This window comes from Haemorhous mexicanus, chromosome 1, assembly GCF_027477595.1.
Source record: "Haemorhous mexicanus isolate bHaeMex1 chromosome 1, bHaeMex1.pri, whole genome shotgun sequence".
NCBI classification, from domain to species: domain Eukaryota; kingdom Metazoa; phylum Chordata; class Aves; order Passeriformes; family Fringillidae; genus Haemorhous; species Haemorhous mexicanus.
Genome location: NC_082341.1, coordinates 146,164,933 through 146,185,629, shown reverse-complemented (window position 1 = coordinate 146,185,629; position 20,697 = coordinate 146,164,933). Strand labels below are relative to the sequence as shown.

The 20,697-nt window shown below is 45.1% G+C and overlaps 2 protein-coding genes across 2 annotated transcripts in view; both read left to right on the top strand.

The window, feature by feature from the left end:
- Positions 1-1,159, top strand: part of ZHX1 (zinc fingers and homeoboxes 1) — a 29,045-nt gene extending 27,886 nt beyond the window's left edge. The window contains exon 4 of the mRNA XM_059866295.1: positions 751-1,159. Within this exon, the coding sequence (XP_059722278.1) occupies positions 751-910 (160 nt within the window). The 3' untranslated portion in view covers positions 911-1,159. The remainder of the gene's footprint in view (positions 1-750) is intronic.
- Positions 1,160-2,559: 1,400 nt separating this feature from the next.
- Positions 2,560-15,075, top strand: C1H8orf76 (chromosome 1 C8orf76 homolog). Its single transcript, XM_059866339.1, has 8 exons — positions 2,560-2,654; positions 3,282-3,372; positions 5,116-6,485; positions 6,849-6,944; positions 9,235-9,378; positions 10,165-10,682; positions 13,563-13,695; positions 14,786-15,075. Exons 3-8 carry the CDS (start codon positions 6,372-6,374, stop codon positions 14,990-14,992), a joined length of 1,212 nt encoding a protein of 403 aa, XP_059722322.1. The 5' UTR covers positions 2,560-2,654; positions 3,282-3,372; positions 5,116-6,371; the 3' UTR covers positions 14,993-15,075.
- Positions 15,076-20,697: the final 5,622 nt, after the last annotated feature.

Below are 20,697 nucleotides of genomic sequence, written 5' to 3'. Positions count from 1 at the left end.
TCCTCAGATGCACTGAATTTGGAGAACTGGCTTGGCTGAGCAGTCAGTGTGAGGTCAGCTTCACGTGTGAGTCACTACAGCTGAGCTGTTCTGCCGTGTCAGCCGCCCAGGGACATTCACGTGATTTCTCTCATTAGGGCAGATACTTTTTATTGTGGCATTTAAAATATTCAGGGTGGGAAGAGTAGGGGTGAGTAGGAACCACCTCCTTACTGAAGTCCCTGTCAGTTGGACAAGCTGCTGTAGCGTGTCTTTTCCTGAGACGAGGAAAGAGCTGCTCTTGAGCTTTGTCCTTTCCCGGGAGCCCAAGGTGCCGTCACCCACAGCCGCTCCCTGCTGGAGGCAGTGCCACTGTCTCGCTTTGCTGTGATTCACCACACGTCTGTTCCAGCTGTTCAGCTACAGCTGGAGGAACTCGAGCCTGAGATTTTCCTGCGGGACCTGGCATTGTGTTTACACATGTATCCCCAGCAAATAAAAGGTTGTTTAAAGCGAGAGAGTCGTTCCTGTGCTGTAGCTAATGTTAGTCTGAAAAATGACATCTCCAGCTGAAGTAATGACCTAAGACCAGGACCAGAGATGAGCACAAGTTGTCACTGTAGCTTGGTGTTTGGCCAAATAGTTTTACTCGTCTAGGTAAAAAAGAATGCTTTTTCAAGAATCCATCTGCTAATGAGGGAGTTAGAAGAAGCACCGGATTATGCATGCAGTCACCTTTTTCTAAAGGTTTTTTTTTTTTTTTGTTTACAGTGTTATCAGCAATTCAAAAATACTGCAATTCAGTAGATACTTTCACAAGAGATCACCTGGCCTTGTGAGTTGTTTCCCCTTTCCAAGCCCCTTCTTCCCAGCATCTTTCAGCTTACATTTGTTTTCACAATACTATCAGCTACTGTTTTTGCAAATTTAAAATACCAAACCACTTAGGGTACTGGCTTTTTTCCTTTGTATGCCAGAAAGTCCCCTCTATAAATTTTTCCCTGTGGACTCAGTGTTCCTTTGAAATACTGCTGGAGGAGGTCCCTAGTCTCAGATAGTGGTTTCTAACATATTTGGTGGTTAAATTACTTGTTGCACTTCAAATACTCTAAAATGAAATATTTGAATATATGTTTCTACTGCTGTTATTGGAACTACTAGCATTGTGACTAATTTCTCCCCCATGTGTGTTTCTTTACAGGTTCAGTGCTGAGCTGATCTTCATTACCTTAAAATATTTGGTAGAAGAAAGAAAAGATGGAAAAAGAGAATGAAAGTGTGTGTCACACCTAGTTGATTTGTGTCTTTGGGTGAAAATAAAGGTCAGTGTTGGCAATAATTCTCCTCTTAGTGATCTTCAGTTTTCCTAAATGAGAGCCAAAGAGGAAAAGCCATAACTTCAGCAAAGCCTGTCCTAACAGGGACTAACAAGGAAGAGAGCCCACAAAATAGCCTGTAATAATGACACGTTCTGAACCAGAGATGGTACAATTAGTATTGCAATTGTAACTGCTCTCAGTTCTGGAGTTTCCAGCAGCTGGCAAGAGATTCCAGATGAAGTCCAGCTGCAAGAATTTCTGTGCAATTTCTGGGCACCCACAACTGTGGGTGCAGAAATTTCTGCACCCACAGTTGCAATTTCTGTGCAGAACTGGAGCCCCACAGATGCCCAGTTACGGAAGGGGTTCATAATTTTTCCTGGAGATACCACAAAGTTTAAAACTACATTTTTGATGTTTGTTTTACAGTTTTCTTTGCTCTAAATGCATTTCATGTGCAATTACTGGGGGAGGGGAGCAATTGTGGGCAAAGTCCATCCTGGATTTCTGCATTTGTTTGCATGTGTTCATTGAGCAGTGCTTTCCCTCTGCTGTGACTCACTTTCTTCAGGCACTGCTACTTGTATAAGGCAGTAAGACATAGATGCTAAATTTAATAGCAGTTTCCACTAGTCCTCTCCAGCAGTGCAAAAGCTGTATGGGAAATGAGGCACTGCAGAATCAACAGTTTGATTGTTTCCCATGTGGAGGCAGCATCCATATGGAAAAACAGAGCAAGGCCAGAAAAAAACTGTTGAGTTGTGAGGGTCAGTGAAGGGCAGGCCTGAAGGCCTGGGTGTATTTCTTTAGTATAGCTTTTTTTTTTTTTTTCTTATTCTTTTGATTTGTTTCTCTTTGTTCTTGCTAGACAGTAATATTCTAGTAAGTCAGCTCATTTTATTCAGTGTGGTTACCCAAAAGGTCTTAAATGGTGTCCTAGAGGAGCTGCCACCAGTGTTGCTTGGTCCTGCCCAGTCCTGAAAACTGCAGTAGGAAAGTTTTAACCTAGACAAGTAACAAATCCACTGTGCTCTCTGTGGCCTGGTTTCATCATAAGTAGCAATTAAGCAACAAGCATAACAGTGGCCAGGGCAAGTTAATGAGTTCTCAGAAAAACTGATAAAACTGAAAAAAAAAAAAAAGGGTGTAAAAGGAGGCATAGGAACCTCACCATGCCCAACCTGGGACTCTGCTGGCTGTTTTTCCAGTTAGAGCAGTAGACTGGTGATACCACCCTTTGCCATGACTTTTGTATTCACAGACCACCATTGGACCATCAAGGTCCAACCTCAGTGCTTGTATTACGTGGCTGAGTGAAGCAGTTCAGACACATGACCACATCACTACTGGAAAAGTGTAAGCTTGCCTGGGAAGTTCACTGCTTTAGGATTTTTTCTAGTACTTGATCACTTTCTTCCTTCTATCTTTCCAGAAAGCTTTTTTTGCTCTTTTCTTTTCAACAGCTTTCTGGTCAAACCCACGGGCGTACTCATTCTGCTCATCATTTATCCTACTAGACAGGAAATAATTGCAAAACCCATTAATAGCGGAACACATCTGTGTGCAGTGCACCCTTTTGGCAATAACAACTTTATTGGGTTTTGTGAGGCCTGAAGGGGGTGGATTATGGCCTAGTTAATATGTCTTGCTAGGGGCTTGAAAGGTTGCACTGTCTTAAGGTAGAGCAGGCAAATGAACCCTCTTTTGGGGGATGCATCTTCTCCTGTCTGTCCTAAGAAACCCTAAGAAGCTTTTGACTTCTATTAACAATGAACAGTTCACTCTCTTTGATTTCCACCATGCACCCCTCACCTCCCCACTCAATTTTTGTTGTGTCGAACTAGAACTAGAACTTACTGTCATCATTGTAAGTTATGCTAGAGTTCATCTGAGCTCATCAGAGCTTTTTTTGTTTGCAGTTCATAGTAGTGATAACCTCTGTCTGCCCCAAACCATAAAATGTTATTTGTATTACACTCCCAGTAGCCATGGACAATATCCCCTTATGTGTAACATCATGCAAAGAAGATGAAAGATGGTTTCTGCTGTAAAGACCTTTTAATCTAAATAAAAGGTAAGAGACAAGGACACAGTGAGACAATGTCAGCAAATAAAGAGCTTCTCTTCTTCTCCTTTCATGAGTGTGTTTAGGGAAGAGCATATGTTATGACTATCCAACAAGAAAACTAATCTTCCCTCAAGGTATGAATATTTCACAATGTCTGGAAGAATCCACTTACTTCAGGAGCCACCCCATCCTTTGAGGAATGCTGCCTGTGGGTCTTACTTGGTCTCCTCATTACAGGCAGCTCTTTTGCTTCGAGGACAGAACTACTCTCTCTTCTGCTTTTTTCCAAAGGCAGCTGCTTTCCAGTATATTTTAATAAAGCCATGTGAGCTGCATTATTCCTGGCCAGCGTGTGTGGGTAGTGCCTACAAGATAGGACCCTAGTTGCTGACTGAGGTTTCTTGCTTCTGCTGTGAGTGCTTGATGGTCTCTGAAGCCTTTGTGGTGTGTCTGTGCTGGCATAAGACCAATGTGGCTAGGACCCATGGAGACTCTCACAATACAAATAACAACATCAGTAATTAAAGAAACGCTGGAGGAGGATTCTTCTGAATTAATTTTGCCTCAGAATAGACAGGGAAATGGGGAGAAGAAGGGCATTAGACAAACTCTGTCCTCCATGCTGCATTTTCTTTTCCTGGCCAGAAGATTCAGGCATTAGGACAGTGTGGGAAAACCCTGCCTGTTGCTGGAGTTGTGTTCACAACCTGGGCTGTCTCTGGGCACCCTGACTGCAAGATGAAGCACACTGGCTTACCCAGTGTGCCCCTGCTCACCCAGGGTGAAGCTGGGTCACAGCCCCTCACTGCTGGCACGCTCGTGTGAGCAGCCACAATGGCTTTGCTGATGCACAGAACTCGCCTGGAGGCCACAACTCACTGGAGCCCACTTTCATTGGTGCAGTGTTCATGTGCCGAGCTGGTGGCTGGCAGTGGAGTAAGACCTTGGCTGCCTTTAGGGAGAGATTCATCCAGAGCTTCTTTTTATCCCTGAAGCTGCCTACACAGAGCAGCTGCAGCAGCACAGGCTCTTGTAGGGTCCCTATACCTTAGCTCCCTCAAAGCTGCCTCTTCCAGGGATGATGTTTTCTCCTCTGTGAAGCCAAGGCTAACAGCATCAAGGCAAATCATGCCATGCAAACTCGGGCAAACAGCTTTACTTCAGTACAGTGAGAATTTGTATTCTGGCAGCTACACTGATGACTTGGATCTTGGGGGAGAAATTGAGCAAATCTCCAGTGCTGACAAGGCAGAGGGATTTCTTAGAGTTGCATTTTTTCACTTCTGTAACTAATATATGAGGAGCTTTTAAAATGTCTTGAGGGGAGCCAGGGGCAGGGAAGAGCCAGGGAAAGAAGAAATGAAGAGAGGCAGTACTTAGCCCATGACTTCCTGAAACCACAAGTCAGCTGCTAGGCCCCCTGTGTGGCACTCAGGAATCGTGGCTCTCCTATCACTGATTTACCAGACAAAGGCATTGTCTGCATTGCAACACAGAGCCTTTTGCAGACCACGCTGGAATCCTCAGAAGAAATGACGGTCAAAACCCCCAGCCCTGGAGGACTCTGCAATCTAAGCTGGCAGCCAACCAGCTGCTGTGGGATTTGCCCCTGGGAATGCCTTGCTTTTTGTATTTTCCTTTGAGCTATGGCCACATTTCACTTTGATTACTCATGTTCCTTTTTTTGGATTTTCTTCTTTTTGATTTGTGCTTATTTGTCTTTCTGGATTTTTGTGCCTTGTTCATCAGACCCATGTGTTGCAGCACGACCTGCAGTCCTGGAGCAGGGGGAAGGGGAACGTGTGTCCAGTGTATGAGAGGAGCACTACAGGTGTTGAAACTGTTCAGACAGTTGTGCCAGCCTCCACAGTCCAACCCCCATGTGCTTTGCCTGCCTCTGCAGGCAGGAGGAAGCCAGCTGGTTTTGATGTGCATATACAAGTGACTGTCCTCACCTACCTTGATACTTTTAACAGAAAGACTGAAGCATGTCAAGTAAACTCCTGATTCTCTCAAGACTTAATTGCTGAACAGTTTCCTCTGTGCTGGAGGGCTTGTTTGCCAAACTGCAAGTTTACAAGCAAAAAAAACCATCAATTTGCTTTTATTTTTCTGATCAAATCCAACTACCAAAGTTGAGTTTCTACCCTGACATTTATGCCAGGTCATTCCACATCCAGGCCCAGCTCTGCTGGTATGGAAGAGTATTTTAAGAACGTAAAAAGAAAAAAACCCTAATAAAAGCAAACCACATGTTTTACATGTCTTCTAGAAGGAAACCTTTAAAATCATCTATACAAGCACTGCTTTGGCCCCAAGAGGTGTTTTGGTATAGACAAATTCATTAGTCCATTTTGCAAGCTAAGGAAGCACTTTTCAGCTCACCTTCTTCAAACTTGAATGGTGATTAGATGGGACAAAATGGACCTTCCTGGGTGGACCGACTGGAGAGAGGAAACAGCCTAGCAGTACCCCTGGAACAGCACACTGTGCACAGCGGTACCACGGGCAGGGCAGGCAGCCGGGGCAGTAGAGCGCTCAGCCGGTATCTGAGTCTTGGCATCCTGAGGGAGGTCTGGGATCAGTGCTCGCTTTGCTGTGTCCCCGTTTCCCATGGCACAGTGTAGGGTCTTCTGGGAAAGCCTGTCGTGGAAAGCCTGAAATGTCACAGAATCACAGAATTTTTAGGGTTGGAAAGAACCTCTGAAGATCATCTAGTCCAACCCCCTGCCAAGGCAGGGTCACCTAGAGCAGGTTCACATCTTCTGCTTTGAGACAGAAGTGAGACTAAATGGGAAGGTTACCAAAGCACATTCCCACTCACTCTGTGCACAGCCACCAGGACGAGATGCTGACAGAATACCTCCACAATTACGCGGTTAATTTACCAAGGCGCGGGACTGCGGTTGAGCTCGTCGCTGGGAGCACTTCCCTTTCGGCGAGCGGTGACCGAGCTCCTCCCCCTGCGCCGAGCGGGGCCGGCGGGAACGGCGGCGGCGGCGGCGATGGAGCCGGCGCTGGGCTCGGAGTTCGAGGATTCCCTGTTCGCGCCGAGCCGGGAGCGACGGGAGGGCGGCGCGGACGGGGCTGCGTGCGGGGCCAGGCACTGCGAGCCCCGCGTGAGGAGTCGGGGCGGCGGGAGGGCGTGAGGGCGGGCCATGACGGCTCTGTGTGTACTCTGTGTGTGTAGTCTGTGCTCTGTGTGTGTGCTCTGTGTGCCCGGCGTGCTTCTATGGCCCATGACGGCTCTGTGTGTGCTCTGTGTGTGCCCGCAGTGGTTCCACAGCCCCTGATGGCTCTGTGTGTGCTCTGTTTGTGCCCGCAGTGGTTCCGCGGCCCCTGATGGCTCTGTGTGTGTTCTGTGTGCCCGCAGTGGTTCCACAGCCCCTGGTGGCTCTGTGTGTGTTCTGTGTGCCCGCAGTGGTTCCACAGCCCCTGATGGCTCTGTGTGTGCTCTGTGTGTGCTCTGTTTGTGCCCGCAGTGGTTCCAGAGCGCGGCTGACGCCGGGGAAGGCGCCGCCGGGATCACGAGCAGCAAGTTCCGGGCGGACTGGGCGTTTTGGCAGCGGGACTTCGAGGTATTTCCAGGGCGCTCGTAGGGGCCGGGGAAGTTGTGGGGACACAGAGTGGAGCGGTCCTGCAGTCCCCCGTGTACAGCGCCAGGGTGAACGTACATTATGCACCGCGGCCTGCGGGTCTGGCGGCCGTGCCGCGGTTAATCCCGCTCCAGGTTCGGGCAGGGCCAGGCCGTGGAGCTGATCTGCGTTCTGCCACCACCCATCCGGGAGTCAGCCTGCAGCGAACCGGGCAGGAGCGCGGCGCTGCCCCGGAACTGATCCCAGGCAGGCGGGCGCATCGCAGCAGCTCCGCCGGAGCAGAGCGGTGTCTGAGGCCGTGCTCGGAGTCAGGCCTGTGGGTGTCTGGGCGCCGGCGATAACGCCGTGTCCCGCGAAGGCTGTCAGATCGCTGGCACCGCGTGGCTCACCTTTCTCCCCCGCTGTCAGAGCAAAGCTGCAGTGGCCCTCGGGCTGCCGTCGGTCGCGGAGCTGCCTCTGCTTGTCTTGTGCCAGGTCCCTGCAGCCGCCGCTCGCCCCGGGGCCGGCTGTAGCTCTGCCCGTTGTGTTCCTTTGCCCGCATTGGTCCCAGACCTCTCCTCTCTGTACCTCCTGAGCCACATTCCTCACCAGCGGTGCTCTCCTGCCTTCTGCAGTCCTAGTTGCAGAATCTAGTCTTTCATTACCTTGTTTCCTGGTTGAAATCAGCATCTCCAGGCCTTGTTTCAGGTGTTGTTTCTTCTTCCAGCCTGTGGTTTGCATTACAGGCTCCCTGATTTCAAAGCCCTCCAGCTGACTTCTGACTCTACTCCTTTCGCCTCGCCCATTGGATTGGATCTTTCTGTACCTCAGTTGGCACTGGTCCTAATGTTATTTCAGCACTACTGCAGCCCTGTAGATATACCTGACAGATATCCTCTAGTCTCAGCTGAGATGCCCTAAAGGGATTCATAAAAGGGTGCTGATAGCAGAGCTGCCTCAGGCTGTGGTCAGATGTAGCTGCTAAACAGAGCAGACCATTGCTTCCTAACTCTTTTCTGTTGCAGTGATTCATGTTAGAAATATTTTCAGCTTTATTGCTAACCTAGATCACTGGTGGAACAAGAACCAGAGTTTGACTGCACATAAAATTACTGATTTGTAAGCACTGGTCTTAGAAAGGGGGCTGGAAATACGAAAATTGGGATAGTAGTCTCTTCTCCTCATCATCTGTTTTTTATGCAGGATAAGCCACTTGATAGGAAATGTCAAGGACAGCAGTGATCTAAGCTGTGCCTGTTTTTAGGATATAGGTGACTGTAGAATCTGCTTGGGATTCATAATGCCTGAACCTTACCAGGTTATATCCCTTTGTCACATAACAAGGCAAACAGGGCTGTCTTCTGCCCTGTGATCCATTTTCACCAGTGGCTGCTGCATGCACTGGGCAGAGGGGAGCTGCCTCTTTTGCTTAGGAATGAATGTGAGCTCAGCATCAGGAAAGAAAAGTATTTCAGCCGTTTTGCTAGGAAGTATTTAGGGTATTTAGAAGCTCTTTCTGTTAGAACCATTAAAGTTTGCAAGGAATAATTAAATACTCATTTTGAGAGATGGGAGAATGAGCACTGCTCTTTAGTCTTCTCACTAAGCACTTACACAAAGGGAGAGAAATCAAGATTCCAGACTTAGCTGCACTGAATACTTAATTTAATGTATTTAAATGTTAATTGGAGTCCTGGTGAGTGCCCTGAGCATTGAGCTGGAGAAGTATTGCTCATTCTTGCCTTTTTCTTAGCCCGATTAATATTTATTTCAAGTACATTAAAACCAGCCTACAGGAACAATGGAGAATCACCTTCATTGTGGCATTCTCTGACTTACTGATTATTTGAGGTGAGGTACTTGCAGGTTCAAACCTTTCCCATGGACAATGTCACGGTTTTGAAAGAAGGTCCCACAGATTTAGGATGAGCACTCAGGTCACTGAGCTGGGGGAAAAGATGCCTTGTGTCACTTACTGCCCAGGGCAGTAGATGATCCCTTCTGGATCAGGCGTGGTGGGGGAGAGGTGGACAGCTGTGTGGTGAATCCTGCTTGGGCCAAAGCACGAGTTAGGATCAAGGCTGCTCATCACCATCCAGGCTTGGCTGTCTAGTTCTGGGGCCTTGTCTCTTGCTCACACAGGTGGTATCTGAGTCTGGAGAAATGCAAATGTGGACTTCAGGTTCTGAGTTCCCTTTGTGACTGTAGTCCTAGAGAAAATATGCTGTCAAGCTTGCTTTTAAATGCAAATCTCTCCCTGTTTTGTTGGCTTTTCTTCCTGTCACACTCCTAGAAAGCCCTGTGTGAATACTCAGACTGCCTGCTACTCTTACCTGCCAGCAACATTGCAATGAGGCGTGATGTCCAGGAGGGCCAGGCTCGGTGTTTATCTCGCCTGGGAAGGCACAAGGAGGCTCTGGATATTGCAGAAAAAATGGTAAATAGTGCAGTCTTTCTTTTAGGCTTTGAACATGAAAACATTGCCAGTAGTTCTTTTATACGGACCGTTTCTGGAAAAATAATTTTCATGTGTATAATCCTTCAGGATGTTCAGTGCTCAGAGTATTTGGTAAACAGAGGGTAACTGTCACTGCAGATATAATCACTCTTTAGAAACTGGAACACCCTGTACCACAATGAGCTCCCTGTGCAGGGAAACTGGTAGTCCTGGAAGGGACTAAATATCATGCTCTGCCAGGCAGAATTAATGCAATGTAATAGGAATTATAAAAAAGGGAATAAATGAGTGCTTAAATCTTTCCACTATACAAGTGACAGTTCAAAACTCCCTTTTATTTCCATATACTTGCTGCCAAACTGCCACCAAGAAGAGTATCTAACCACAAATTGAGGTTTTCCCATAAAGGAAAAAGTCCAGAGGCTCTGAAGTCTTCTAGAATATTATTGATGATTTTATTTTATATAAAAGGTATTTGTGCTGCAAAGAAAGGCAGCTGTAGAGCACTCTGAAGGCACATAAATGACAGCATTTAGGACCTTGTTGCCTCTCAGACTGGGACAAGGCACCAAGAGGGAATGCTGTCAGCTTGATTGTGCAAGATCTGTATCCCATTGTATCATTTTAAATTAAAAGCACCATTTTGTACAGCTTAAAAATTACCTTGTGGTATTTGTATGTCATTATTTAGGGAGACATTTTCTTAGGCTCTGAAGCATAATTCTGTTCTACTCCTGTTTTTAATCTGTTATCTTTTGTTTCTAGAGAAACAGCGCCACTAACACAGATCACTTAACAACGGTTCTCAACCTGCAGTTTTCTATTTACCAGGAGCTGGAAAATGTAGAAAAAAAGATGATGTGTCTGCAGCAACTGATCTGCTTACATCCTTTCAATCCCTGGTTCTGGAAGTTACTTGCTGAAGCTTATATGAGCCTTCTGCGGAATTTGTCTCCATTGGTCATTCCAGAAGCAAATCTAAATCAGTCTGAAGAGGTTTGTGTAAGTGATAGCAGTCTCAAAACATTGACTGGCAGAGAGATTAATCTGCAGCCTCACACATCAGAGGGCCAGAAGGAAGGATCTTGGTTCAGCCTCGCTGCAGAAACAAAGGGGGAGAATGCAGTGACTTGTCCCAGCAGCCAAGTAGTGAAAGAATCCCTCTGCACTTCAGGAGAACTGGAACAGATAGACAAAGAGAAATGTGCAGACTCCAAGGCCTGGAAGAAGAGCATGTTAAAGAAAGTTGGGATAAAAGCATGTGCCTCTTTTATTAGAGCAAGGTAACTCGATGTATTCTTAGAATAATGTTAAGTTCTCTCAGTCAAAAACAACGTAAAGCATTTTTTCCCCAGTTTTTTCAGTTTGCATTTTTAATTTAAGTGTTTGTTTCAGAGCTGGCAACACTAACTTAGAAGCACCCTACTGTTGCTTCAGATATAAAAAGCAAAATCTACTTAGTGTGGTGGCTGTGAAGAGTCTGAATCTGAATGGAAAGAGTAAACCAGTGTCATGCACAGCTGACAAGTAAAGAGTTTTTTAATGAGCTTATAAATCTTTTCAAGTAATTATATACAAAAGGGTCTGTTCTTCAACAAATGCTCCTGCTAGACCATTGCTGTTCCCTGGTCTGGTATTAAAGATGCAGAAGTGCCCAAAGGGAAGGCATAGCCAGTCTTCCTTCTGTGAGTGCCACCTGTCTTATTTGCTTGAAGCCTCATGCTTGAGTGAAAATGTATTTTATAATGATACCCCAATCTGCATAATGGATGAGGCTGGAAAATGAACTCTGTGACAACTGATTGACAGGGCTGCATTAAAATGTTCTTTCCTTTTCTTTTCCCTCTTCCTAAAACTCTTGTGTGCAGCAAAAATCCCCAAAACATAATCTTTCAAAGAGATAATTAGGAACTGGTTTTGTTAAAATAATCTTGGATGTTTTTTCCCCCTCTTGCCTCACAGTAATGTATCAGTCATTGAATGTTTTTAAAGGCATCTTATGAATGTCCAGAAATGTTTACAGAGAACACTTTATAACTGACCTGCTGGGGCAAGTTTTAAGAAATTAAAAAAAGTCCAAATAGCAGCTTTTAACTGTACTCCAGACTAAGAAGACTTTAATTGCTACTTGGAAGAAGTTCATTGATTTAGTACTGATCTTGAATATTGAAGGTACATTTATATTAATAATTTGTGTTGCTTGTTTCAGTGTGTATGGTTCAGAATGAGATGGTTATAAATAGTGGCATTTCCTTGCTTGGCTGCACAGTTTCACAGAGTGTTACTGTGGTTTATATTTGCAGATACACTTGTCCAGGATAAGCTTCTCCCCTGTCCAAGGCTTATGCAGGTTGTCTAATATTTTCAGGTCTGTTGGATTTTAAGTGGGATCTAGATGTTGTATAAATGTATGTGCAGGATAAATTGCACCTGGATGAGGGGTGTTAGCCCTGATTTTTGTAGGAAATAAGGTTCTCTGTTGTGATGCATCATGAATAATTGACTCTCATAGTTTTAAAAATAATTGGGAGTATTTTTTTGTTTAATTTTCTTTGAAACTTCTTTTTTAATACTAAATTTGTTGATGCAAATTTTGAAACAAAAATACTTTATAAATTAAAAATAATTTCCATTTTAGCTTGGAACCAACACACCATCTGAAAATTCAGTGAAGTTTTAACTGAGAAAATCACATTTGTAAATTTTGATGTTTATAGTGTTCAAATGAAAGTTTTCATCTCAGATCTTGAATCTTTTCCTTAAAAATGCACACTATTATTATAACACCAGCTTCACTTAACTTCAGTAAATGGGATAAAGAAGTTTGTTGTTTTTCTTTTTTGCATAAAGCTTGAATTAAACACATTTTCAGCAACAGCACTGCTAAGTTCTAATTGTCCCGTGGTTAAATATTGTAGAATGATAGAATTCCAGGTTGGAAGGGACGTCAAGGGTCATCCTTTCTTGGCAAAAGCACGATCTAGGCAAGATGGCCCAGCACCCAGTCTAGCTGAATCTTAAAAATGTCCAACACTGGGAAATCCACAACTTTCTTGAGGAGATTATTCCAGTGACTGATCTCATTGTAAAATACTTTCTTCTTGTGTCCGGTTGGAATCTGTCCAGAATTAATATTTTACCTACTGTCCTTCATCTTTTCCATGTGATTCCCTGTATAAAGGGAGTCCCCATCTTTTTTGTAGCTGCCCTTTAAATACTGAAACATGATGAGGAGGTCTTCCCTAAGCCTTCTTTTCTCAAGTCTGGCCAAACCCAGTTTTCTCAGCCTGTTCCCAAATGGCAGGCTTCCCAGGCCTTTGATCACCTTTGTGGCCTTTCTCTAGATCCTCATAAATTCTCTAAAACTGATATTTATCTGTGCAATAATGCTTGTTGTGAATTTCATTGAGTTCATAGGAGGTAGTGCAGTATGTCTCTTAAGTTCCTAGAAGTGTAAAATAAGCATAATACCTTTAATATGTCTGACAGTGGATTTGAGACAAATGCAGAGATACGTGGATATTTCCTCTGCTGATCTGTTTTGCAGTCCTTGTATGAGGAGAACTCTGGAACTGCCACTGTTATTGCTGGTCGAGCAGTTGGTGACAGGACCCTGTGTGACATAGATCCCTGCTGTGGGCAGTGTGTAACCTTCAGCAAGTCATGGTGGGTGTGGACTTCTGGGGCACTGCCTGGAACATAAAACTTGTGAATGCTTTTAGAAAATATTCCAGGATTGGCCTCGGTGGGAGGATGTTTGATATTTGTCCAAACCCTCACATTTGTAGCTTTTCAGGTTCCATAGGCACAAATGTGCTGCTGTCTTGTTAGGCCATAGTAAGGACATGATGACTCACAGGTCCCAGGCTCACTTTTGAAGGGTGTGATGAATACACGAGGACAGAAATGTTTGCACAGAGCAACCAGAGTTATTGGCACATTGTTTTTCAGAAATACTTCTCAGTAGTTCTGTAGCACAGATATACAGTATCCATGGTAGATTGATACACATGTATTGACTTCTTTGCAGTAGGCAAAAGTCAGGAAGAAGACCTGTTTTAAAGTATTAAATAATTAAGTATTTACCATTTTGGTTGTTTTTAGGTCTGCTGACTTACTCTTTTTCCAGCTGTGCCAATTTTTAACTTTCTTTCTCATTGCAGGCTTTTGCTTCAGCTTACCCAGTCACAACAGTTGTCCTTTGTGCTAGAGAATAACAGAAAATGTCAGAAAGAAATTGATGACAAAGTGGCTCTGCTTGGTTTCGATGAAAACTCCTTGCTGTTGATGACCAAAGTAAGAGGATATTTCATTGTGTGCAGGGTCTCAGTTCTCTGTGTGGACTGGTTGTGCTCAAAGCATGACACTCCCCTGAGCTCATGAAGTGTGCCAGGAAGCACAGGAATTAGCCAGGCCAGCTGCTGGCAGGGTGTTACCTGGAACTGACAGAGGTGCCTGTGCAGCCCTGGCCTGCGTCACACAGGAGATCTCTGATCTGCTGAGATCTCCTTTCAGGAATGTGCAGCGTTGTTCAGTTTCTCACTGGACTTGTGTTTGCAGATGCATCAGAAATGTGTATTTCCTGGGAGTTACATTTTATCTCAGGAGTTTTAGATGCCCCAAAGTGAATCACTAGTTTGAAATGGAAGTTCAGATTACTTTGATGGCCACAGCAGTATTAAACACTTGCATAAAAAGTACTAAGTATTTCCAGAAAAAGCCAGAGACTTTCTTTTGCATTTCTTTGTTTAATGTATTAGTTTTAGAAAAATAACAGAGGAGAGCAATATTGCATTTAATCTCTTCACAGAGATTTAACATTTTTAGTGCTATTTAAAGAGCTTCTGACTTTTATCGTAAGGATCAAAATAAAGCCAGCTAGATTCTTTCTAACTTTGCTGTCAGCATTACAGCTTTAAGCTAGTGACAGCCAAGCCACTGCTGGGCTGCAGGCAGTCAGAGGGATGGCATCCATGAGAGGGCAGTAGCACACAGGCTAGTTCAGGGTTGGGAAAGGCTGGAAAAAGAAACTTCTCTCCTTGCTCGGACATGCCCCAGGAGCAGTTCGGTGTTGATGCTGATGCAAGGTGAGTACTGAATGCAGAGCTAGCGTTGAGATTTCTGCTGCTGTTCAGAGTGAAACCCCCCTGTGCAAGAGCAGCCTGAAGCTGGAGGGGTTGTGCAGCGCTGAGCTTTGGTCTCAGCTCTTCCTGAACACAGATTGCCAAGGCAGGGAACTTCATCATGGCTTGGAAACTTCTCCAGGATGGTGTGTGGTTCACATCACAAGGGCTTTGCCTGTAAAGATCTGTTATTAATGCCGTGTTTGATGGGTTTTCTCTGCAAGTCATTTTCTTGATTCCCTTCTTTCTTACTGTTTTTGCAGGCCATGGGGCAGGATCTTATACCAGAAAAACTAAAAGAGGAGTTTCAGTGTGAGGTAAAATGCATAGGCCCTTCAGCACTGTCATCACTGGTAACTGCTTCAGTCATGGAATTTGAAATCAAATGGTTTGGTAATCTTCAAGATGATTTATGTCACTTTGATGGGCAATTTTATTCAGACATTTATCTCCCACCTTCAGTAACATAGACATTTTGTTGTATTTATTCTTGTATCTCCAAATTATTATGGCATGATACATGCAATAAAGTTCACTTTACATTTTTTAAGAACTGTTATTGTATTTCTTTTAAGAGTAGATATAAATCTCCGTATTTAAACTCTTAACCTTGCATCCTTTTCTTTGTTCACTGATTTGTTTGTATTTAAAATTACAAGGAACACAGTATAAAATCAAGCTTTCAGCTTTCAGAGGTAGCTTTCCCTCATAATCCTCACCAATTTGTGCTTGAAGTGTGTGTGATTGTTTGGAGGCCTGTAATGCTGGTGGGATGGAAGCTTCCTTTCTGATGTCCAATTTGAAAGTTTCTTGGTATCAAATTTGATGTTGTTGCATTTAGAGCCATAGAATTAGCCATTTTCTTAAGTAATTATTTTAATATTTCTTGATTAACATTATAGTGATTTCCTGTTCAGAGATAGCTAGAAATCTCAAATATATTTATGCTGAGAAATTGTCAATAACTTCCTTTCGGAAGGAAATCTAAGTCATAAATATTTAACTTAAAACTAGGAGATTTCTCCTTTTGAAGCCAAGTGTTTGTTGCAGGCATCGAACAAGCCATTTGTTCAGTGTGCTTAGACGAGAAGGAGAAAAACTGACAAGGTTGTTTATATGTACTGAAGAGTGTTTAGTCAGATCATATCCTTTGTAAAAGCCCGCAAGGAAGATCTTTGCTGTGAAAACTGGCAGTGTTGTTTCTGCCTCATCCAGCTCCCTCTGTTGTGCTTTCAGTTGTCAGTGACAACACTTTGCTTTGCTTTCCCAAGCACTGGTGCTGTGTGCTTTGGGCATCTAGAAGAGGGCAAAGATCCCCCTGTAGTTTGTTTCACTTGAAACAGTTTACATTTCAGATGCACATGGTGTGCTATTCCTCCATCTTCTCCTAAACTTCTCTTAAACTTAATTTTCCTGTAATTTTCTGTAAAAGTGTTCTATAATGGATGTAGTGTAAAACTAGGAGTCTCTTAGACATACTTTGCTGTCCCTTTTCTTCATGTGTTCCTGTGTTTTCTTTCTGGAGTGCTAAGGAGTGCCAAAGCCTTAAATAATTCACAATTGAATGATGATTCACCATGTGTGAATTGTATTTGCTACTTTTGGATGAATTTTAAAGCTTTAAGATACTGATTAAGGAACCTATCACAAGTCATAGAATGGTTTGGATTGGAAGGGACATTAAAGATCATCTAGTTCCAACCCCACTGCCACAGGCAGGAACACCTTCCACTAGACTTCTCTGGTCATCCTGTTCTGGTGTCTCACCATTCTCACAGCAAAGAATTTCTTTCTAACATCTAAACTAAATCTGCCCTCCTGAAGTTTGAATCCATTCCCCCTTGCCCTGTGACTACAGGCCCTTGGAAAAAGTCCCTCTCCAGCTCTCTTGTATCCTCCTTTATGTACAGGAAAGCCCCAGTGAGATCTCCCCAGAGCCTCCTCCAGGCTGCAGAGCACCACTTATCTCAGCCTTTCCTCATAGGAGAGGAGCTCCATCTCTGAACATCTTTGTGGCCTGCTCTGGACTCACTTCAGCAGGGCCATGTCCTTCCTCTGCTGGAGACCCCCGAGCTGGGTGCAGCACTGCAGGTGGGGTCTCACCAGACTAGAGAGGGGGAATCCCCTCCCTCACCCTGCTGCCCATGGGGCTTTAGATGCAGCCCAGGATGGGTTTGGCTCTCTGGACTGCAGGGGCCCATGGCTGGGTCATGCCCTGCTCTCATCCAGCAGCACCCCCGGGTCTCAGCACGGCTGCTCTTGGTCTGTTCCTCCCCAGCCTGGATTCCTACCAGGGGTTGCCCCGACCCAGGTGCAGCATCTTGCACTTGGTCTGGTTAAACCTCATGAGATTCTTGAACTTGTCCAGGGCCCTCTGGATGGCATCCTGTCCTCCAGGTGTGTCAGCTGCACCACTCAGCTCGGTGTCATCTGCAGACTTGCTGAGGGTGCACTCCCTCCCTTCGTGTGCGTGACTGATGAAGAGATTGAACCCTTGGTGTGGTTTAGCCCTCTGCTAAGCTGACTGAAACTTCTCCAGAAAAATGGAATATTGCCTTCAGCCATGTCAAATTACTTGTGATAGTTTGGTGAGTTAGTGTGATTGAAGCACATCCTGGGCATCTGGTTATGAAAGACTATGACTTGGCAGGTCCCTTGGGTGAGCACTGCTGCACTCATCAGGTACCACAGAGATTGGGTTTAGTCATGCGTGAGCTTTGCTAGGCGGCGCTTTGGTGTGCCTTTGTGCAGCGCTGCAGTCAGGTGGCCATGCAGCCCGCTTGAAGGGCTGGGGATGCTTTTAAGACTCAGAGGTGTTGTAATTCTTCAGAAGAGACTGTCCACAATGTGTCGTAAATTAATTACAATGTTGGCATCAACAGGAGAATCTTACAGCAAAGACAGCAAATGTGGAAAGCATAATATGTCAGCAAAAAAATGAAACGTGGACATCTCCCACTTTCTTCTTGAACTGGAGGTCATGAGTAGCCACATTAAAAGGCTGTAATTTGTTTTGTCTCAGCTGTTAGGACATCAGAACACAGCTTTTACGGGACCACGTCTGTATAGACATTTAATGGAAACTCACCAAATTATTTGGCTTCATGAATAGCATTGGAACTGTTTTAGCAGCAAATTAAATACTTGCCAGACGTTGTCATTTTGCGACTGAGATGTCCAAAACACACAGCAGCTAGCCAAGGTGATTTGGAAACTTTTTGTTGTCTGTCCAGATTGTTTGACTTGACATTGTCACTTAAGCTGGGAACACAAAGGTTAATTCCCCACTGGTTCCAGGAATTAAAGACAAGTGGTAGCTCTTAAGAGCAGGCAGTATTTTCTAAAACATAATAATAAAGCAAAAATGTTGATTTTAACTACTGCAAAGAAAAAAAGATGAATGCTGTTCGGAATGTGTCACATAGTTACTGTTCCAAATAGCCAGTGTTTACTGCATTGGGGCTATAAAATGTTCTTTTGTCCCATTTTTGCCTGGCTATCTCTCATCTCAGCTACTTCAGTTCTTCCTTTTTTGGCCTGCCTCTCCCTTTTTTGTGCCTCTTCTAACTCCAGTTTTCTGTTTCTGATCATGTCTCTAGAGGGGCTTTGCATTTCCATTTTGCATTGAATGCTTCATTGTTGCCTCTACCTTCTGCATAATTTTACATCTGCCTGTAATAGATTTCTTCATGATTTGGCTTTTATATTATTGTTGGTATTAGTACATGCATTACTACTCCATTCTGAGTTAAACAGCAAATTTTAGTATTTCAAATTGCAAGTGAGAATCCACTAACACTGAGATTTGATTTTGTTATTTTAACACTTGTTTGTGGTACAGGTGCTTTGGGAGGGACCCTCTGCTGCTGGTTCTGGTGCTCCTGGAATGATTGCTGTGTGCAAACACCATTATGTGTCTTGCTATTGAATGTTTGCTGCTGGCTTTGAGGTGAGGGACTGCATTAGTGCTGTAATTAGTAACGTTAACACAGTTTTCATCGCAGAATCACCCAACGATTCTGGTTGGAAGGGAACTTCAAAGGTCAACCAGTTCCAGCCTTCCTGCCTGGGGGGTTGGCAGGGAACTTTCCACTCGACCAGGTTGCTCAAAGCCCCATCCAACCTGACCTTGAACACTGCCAGTGATGGGACATCCATAACAGGCAACCTGTTCCAGTGCCTCACCATGCTAATCATAAAAAAATTCTTCCTTGTACCCTAACTAAATCTACCCTTTTTCAAATTAAAACCTGTCATCCTGTCGCTGGGTTGACCTTGGCCTACTGCCAGGCACCCACCCCAATGCTCTATCACCCCCTACCCCCCCAGCAACACAGGGAAGGAGGAAATAAGATGGATAGAAAAAAGATCTGTGGTTCACAATGATGGCAGTTTAATAGAGAAAAAATAGGGTTGTGACATGGAGTCCTGCTTGAGCTCCCAGCTTAGAGGCACCTTTATTGCTGGCAGTAGCAGAGGGGTTTTAGGTAGTGCCAACTTCTGCCTTTTTTCTGGTACGCATACACAAGCTAGATGAAAAATGCAAGCAAACCCATTTTGATAGTAATCTGGGAGCCCAGGTGGGACCCTGTGGGCTCCCCACCTGGTGAGTGAGGTGATGGCACATGACCCAGGCAGTACTTGGGTGAGTTCTCCCGACTGTCTTTGCAGGATCCACACTCCCTGGGAAGGTACTGAAACTGGGGACAGCATCAGTCATTGGCGGTTCAGTCAATGGGGTTCACTGGTGACAGAAATTCTGGAAAACTAGAAGAAAATGGAAAGTACTTCAGGACTCCCATCAAGCTGGATGTAATTCTGTGTCAGGATGAGTGGCTGGAATGCTGGAGGTGAGACCCTCCAAGCACTGGCCCTGGGGAGGTTGCTCTGATATGAATCAGCTGACCTTCCTGCCTCCTGTGTGATACATTGTAAGGCAGAATTGTTTCATGCCTGCTCACTATTCCACATCACCTTCTTGTCCGTCACAGGACAAATTGCAAACAATTCCCAAGATCTGTTGCTCTATCACCTCCCCAGGAATGGGGGTGCAGTTGGCAGGTCTAGTGAGGGTCCTGGGAAAGGAGAAGGAGTGTGGTGTGCAATGGCTGAGGGAGGAGTAACACCTGGATGGTCTTTGTTTTCCAGGAGGAATAACAGGGTAAGACCAGGGAACTGTCTGTGTCACGAAGGAAAAAAAAAAGCAGCCTGTGGAAGAACTGGCAAACTGATAACAATGGACATGGAGAAGGCTGAAGTATTCAATGAATTTTCTGTATCAGTTTTCACTGGCAACCTCTCCTCTTACACCTCTTGAGTCAATGGCTCTCAAGGCAGGGATTGGGGAAACAAAGTCCCTCCTACTGTAAGAGATCAGGGTCAAGAGCACCTGAGGAACCTGAACATACCTGAGTCTGTGGTGAGATGTGTCCTAGAGTCCTGAGGGAATGGCTGGTGTAGTTACCAAGCCATTCTCCATGATACTTGAAGTCATGGAAGTCAGGTGAAGTCCCAGGTGACTGGAAGCAGCCTGTGGAAGAAACAATCAGTGAAATGTTCCCAGGTTCACAGGCAGCAAGCACAGGGAATGTCCTGGAGCACAGGCTCCTCTGGGTGCCTCCAGCGTGAGCAGCAGTTGCCAGTGGGATCTGGTGGGAGTTGTATGTCCAGGCACCAGGATGCACATTCCAAACCACCTTAATGGGCAGCACTTGCTCACAGGACACCAGCACAACAGCTGAAAGACCTGCAGGGCTAGTTCTGGCTGGGGAAGGGACACGGGGACACTTTGGAAAACCCTGGCCAAGCCCAGCCTATTCATCCAGCTTAGTGCCAGGGTGTGAATGCTGGAGCAGCTGTGGGTTCCTGGTGCCCTGCAAAACCTCTTTTCCTGGTGCATGACAGTCCCTTGGGCAGTGGCACTTGCCTGCTCTGTGCTCCCCATGGTGAGGGCATGCACAGAACCAGCCCTGACAGGAGTGTCCTCATCGCTGTCACCACCAGTGGTGCTCTGACATGGCAGAGTTGCCCTCCAGAAGGCCCTGGGGCTTTTCTCAGGCCCACATGGGGACTTAATTGACCTCCAGAGTGCTCTGAGGCCTCACCTGGGCTTTGCTGGGACCTGCTGGAGGCCCCTGCTGCCCTCCACAGGTCCTTCCACTCTAAAAAAGTCTAA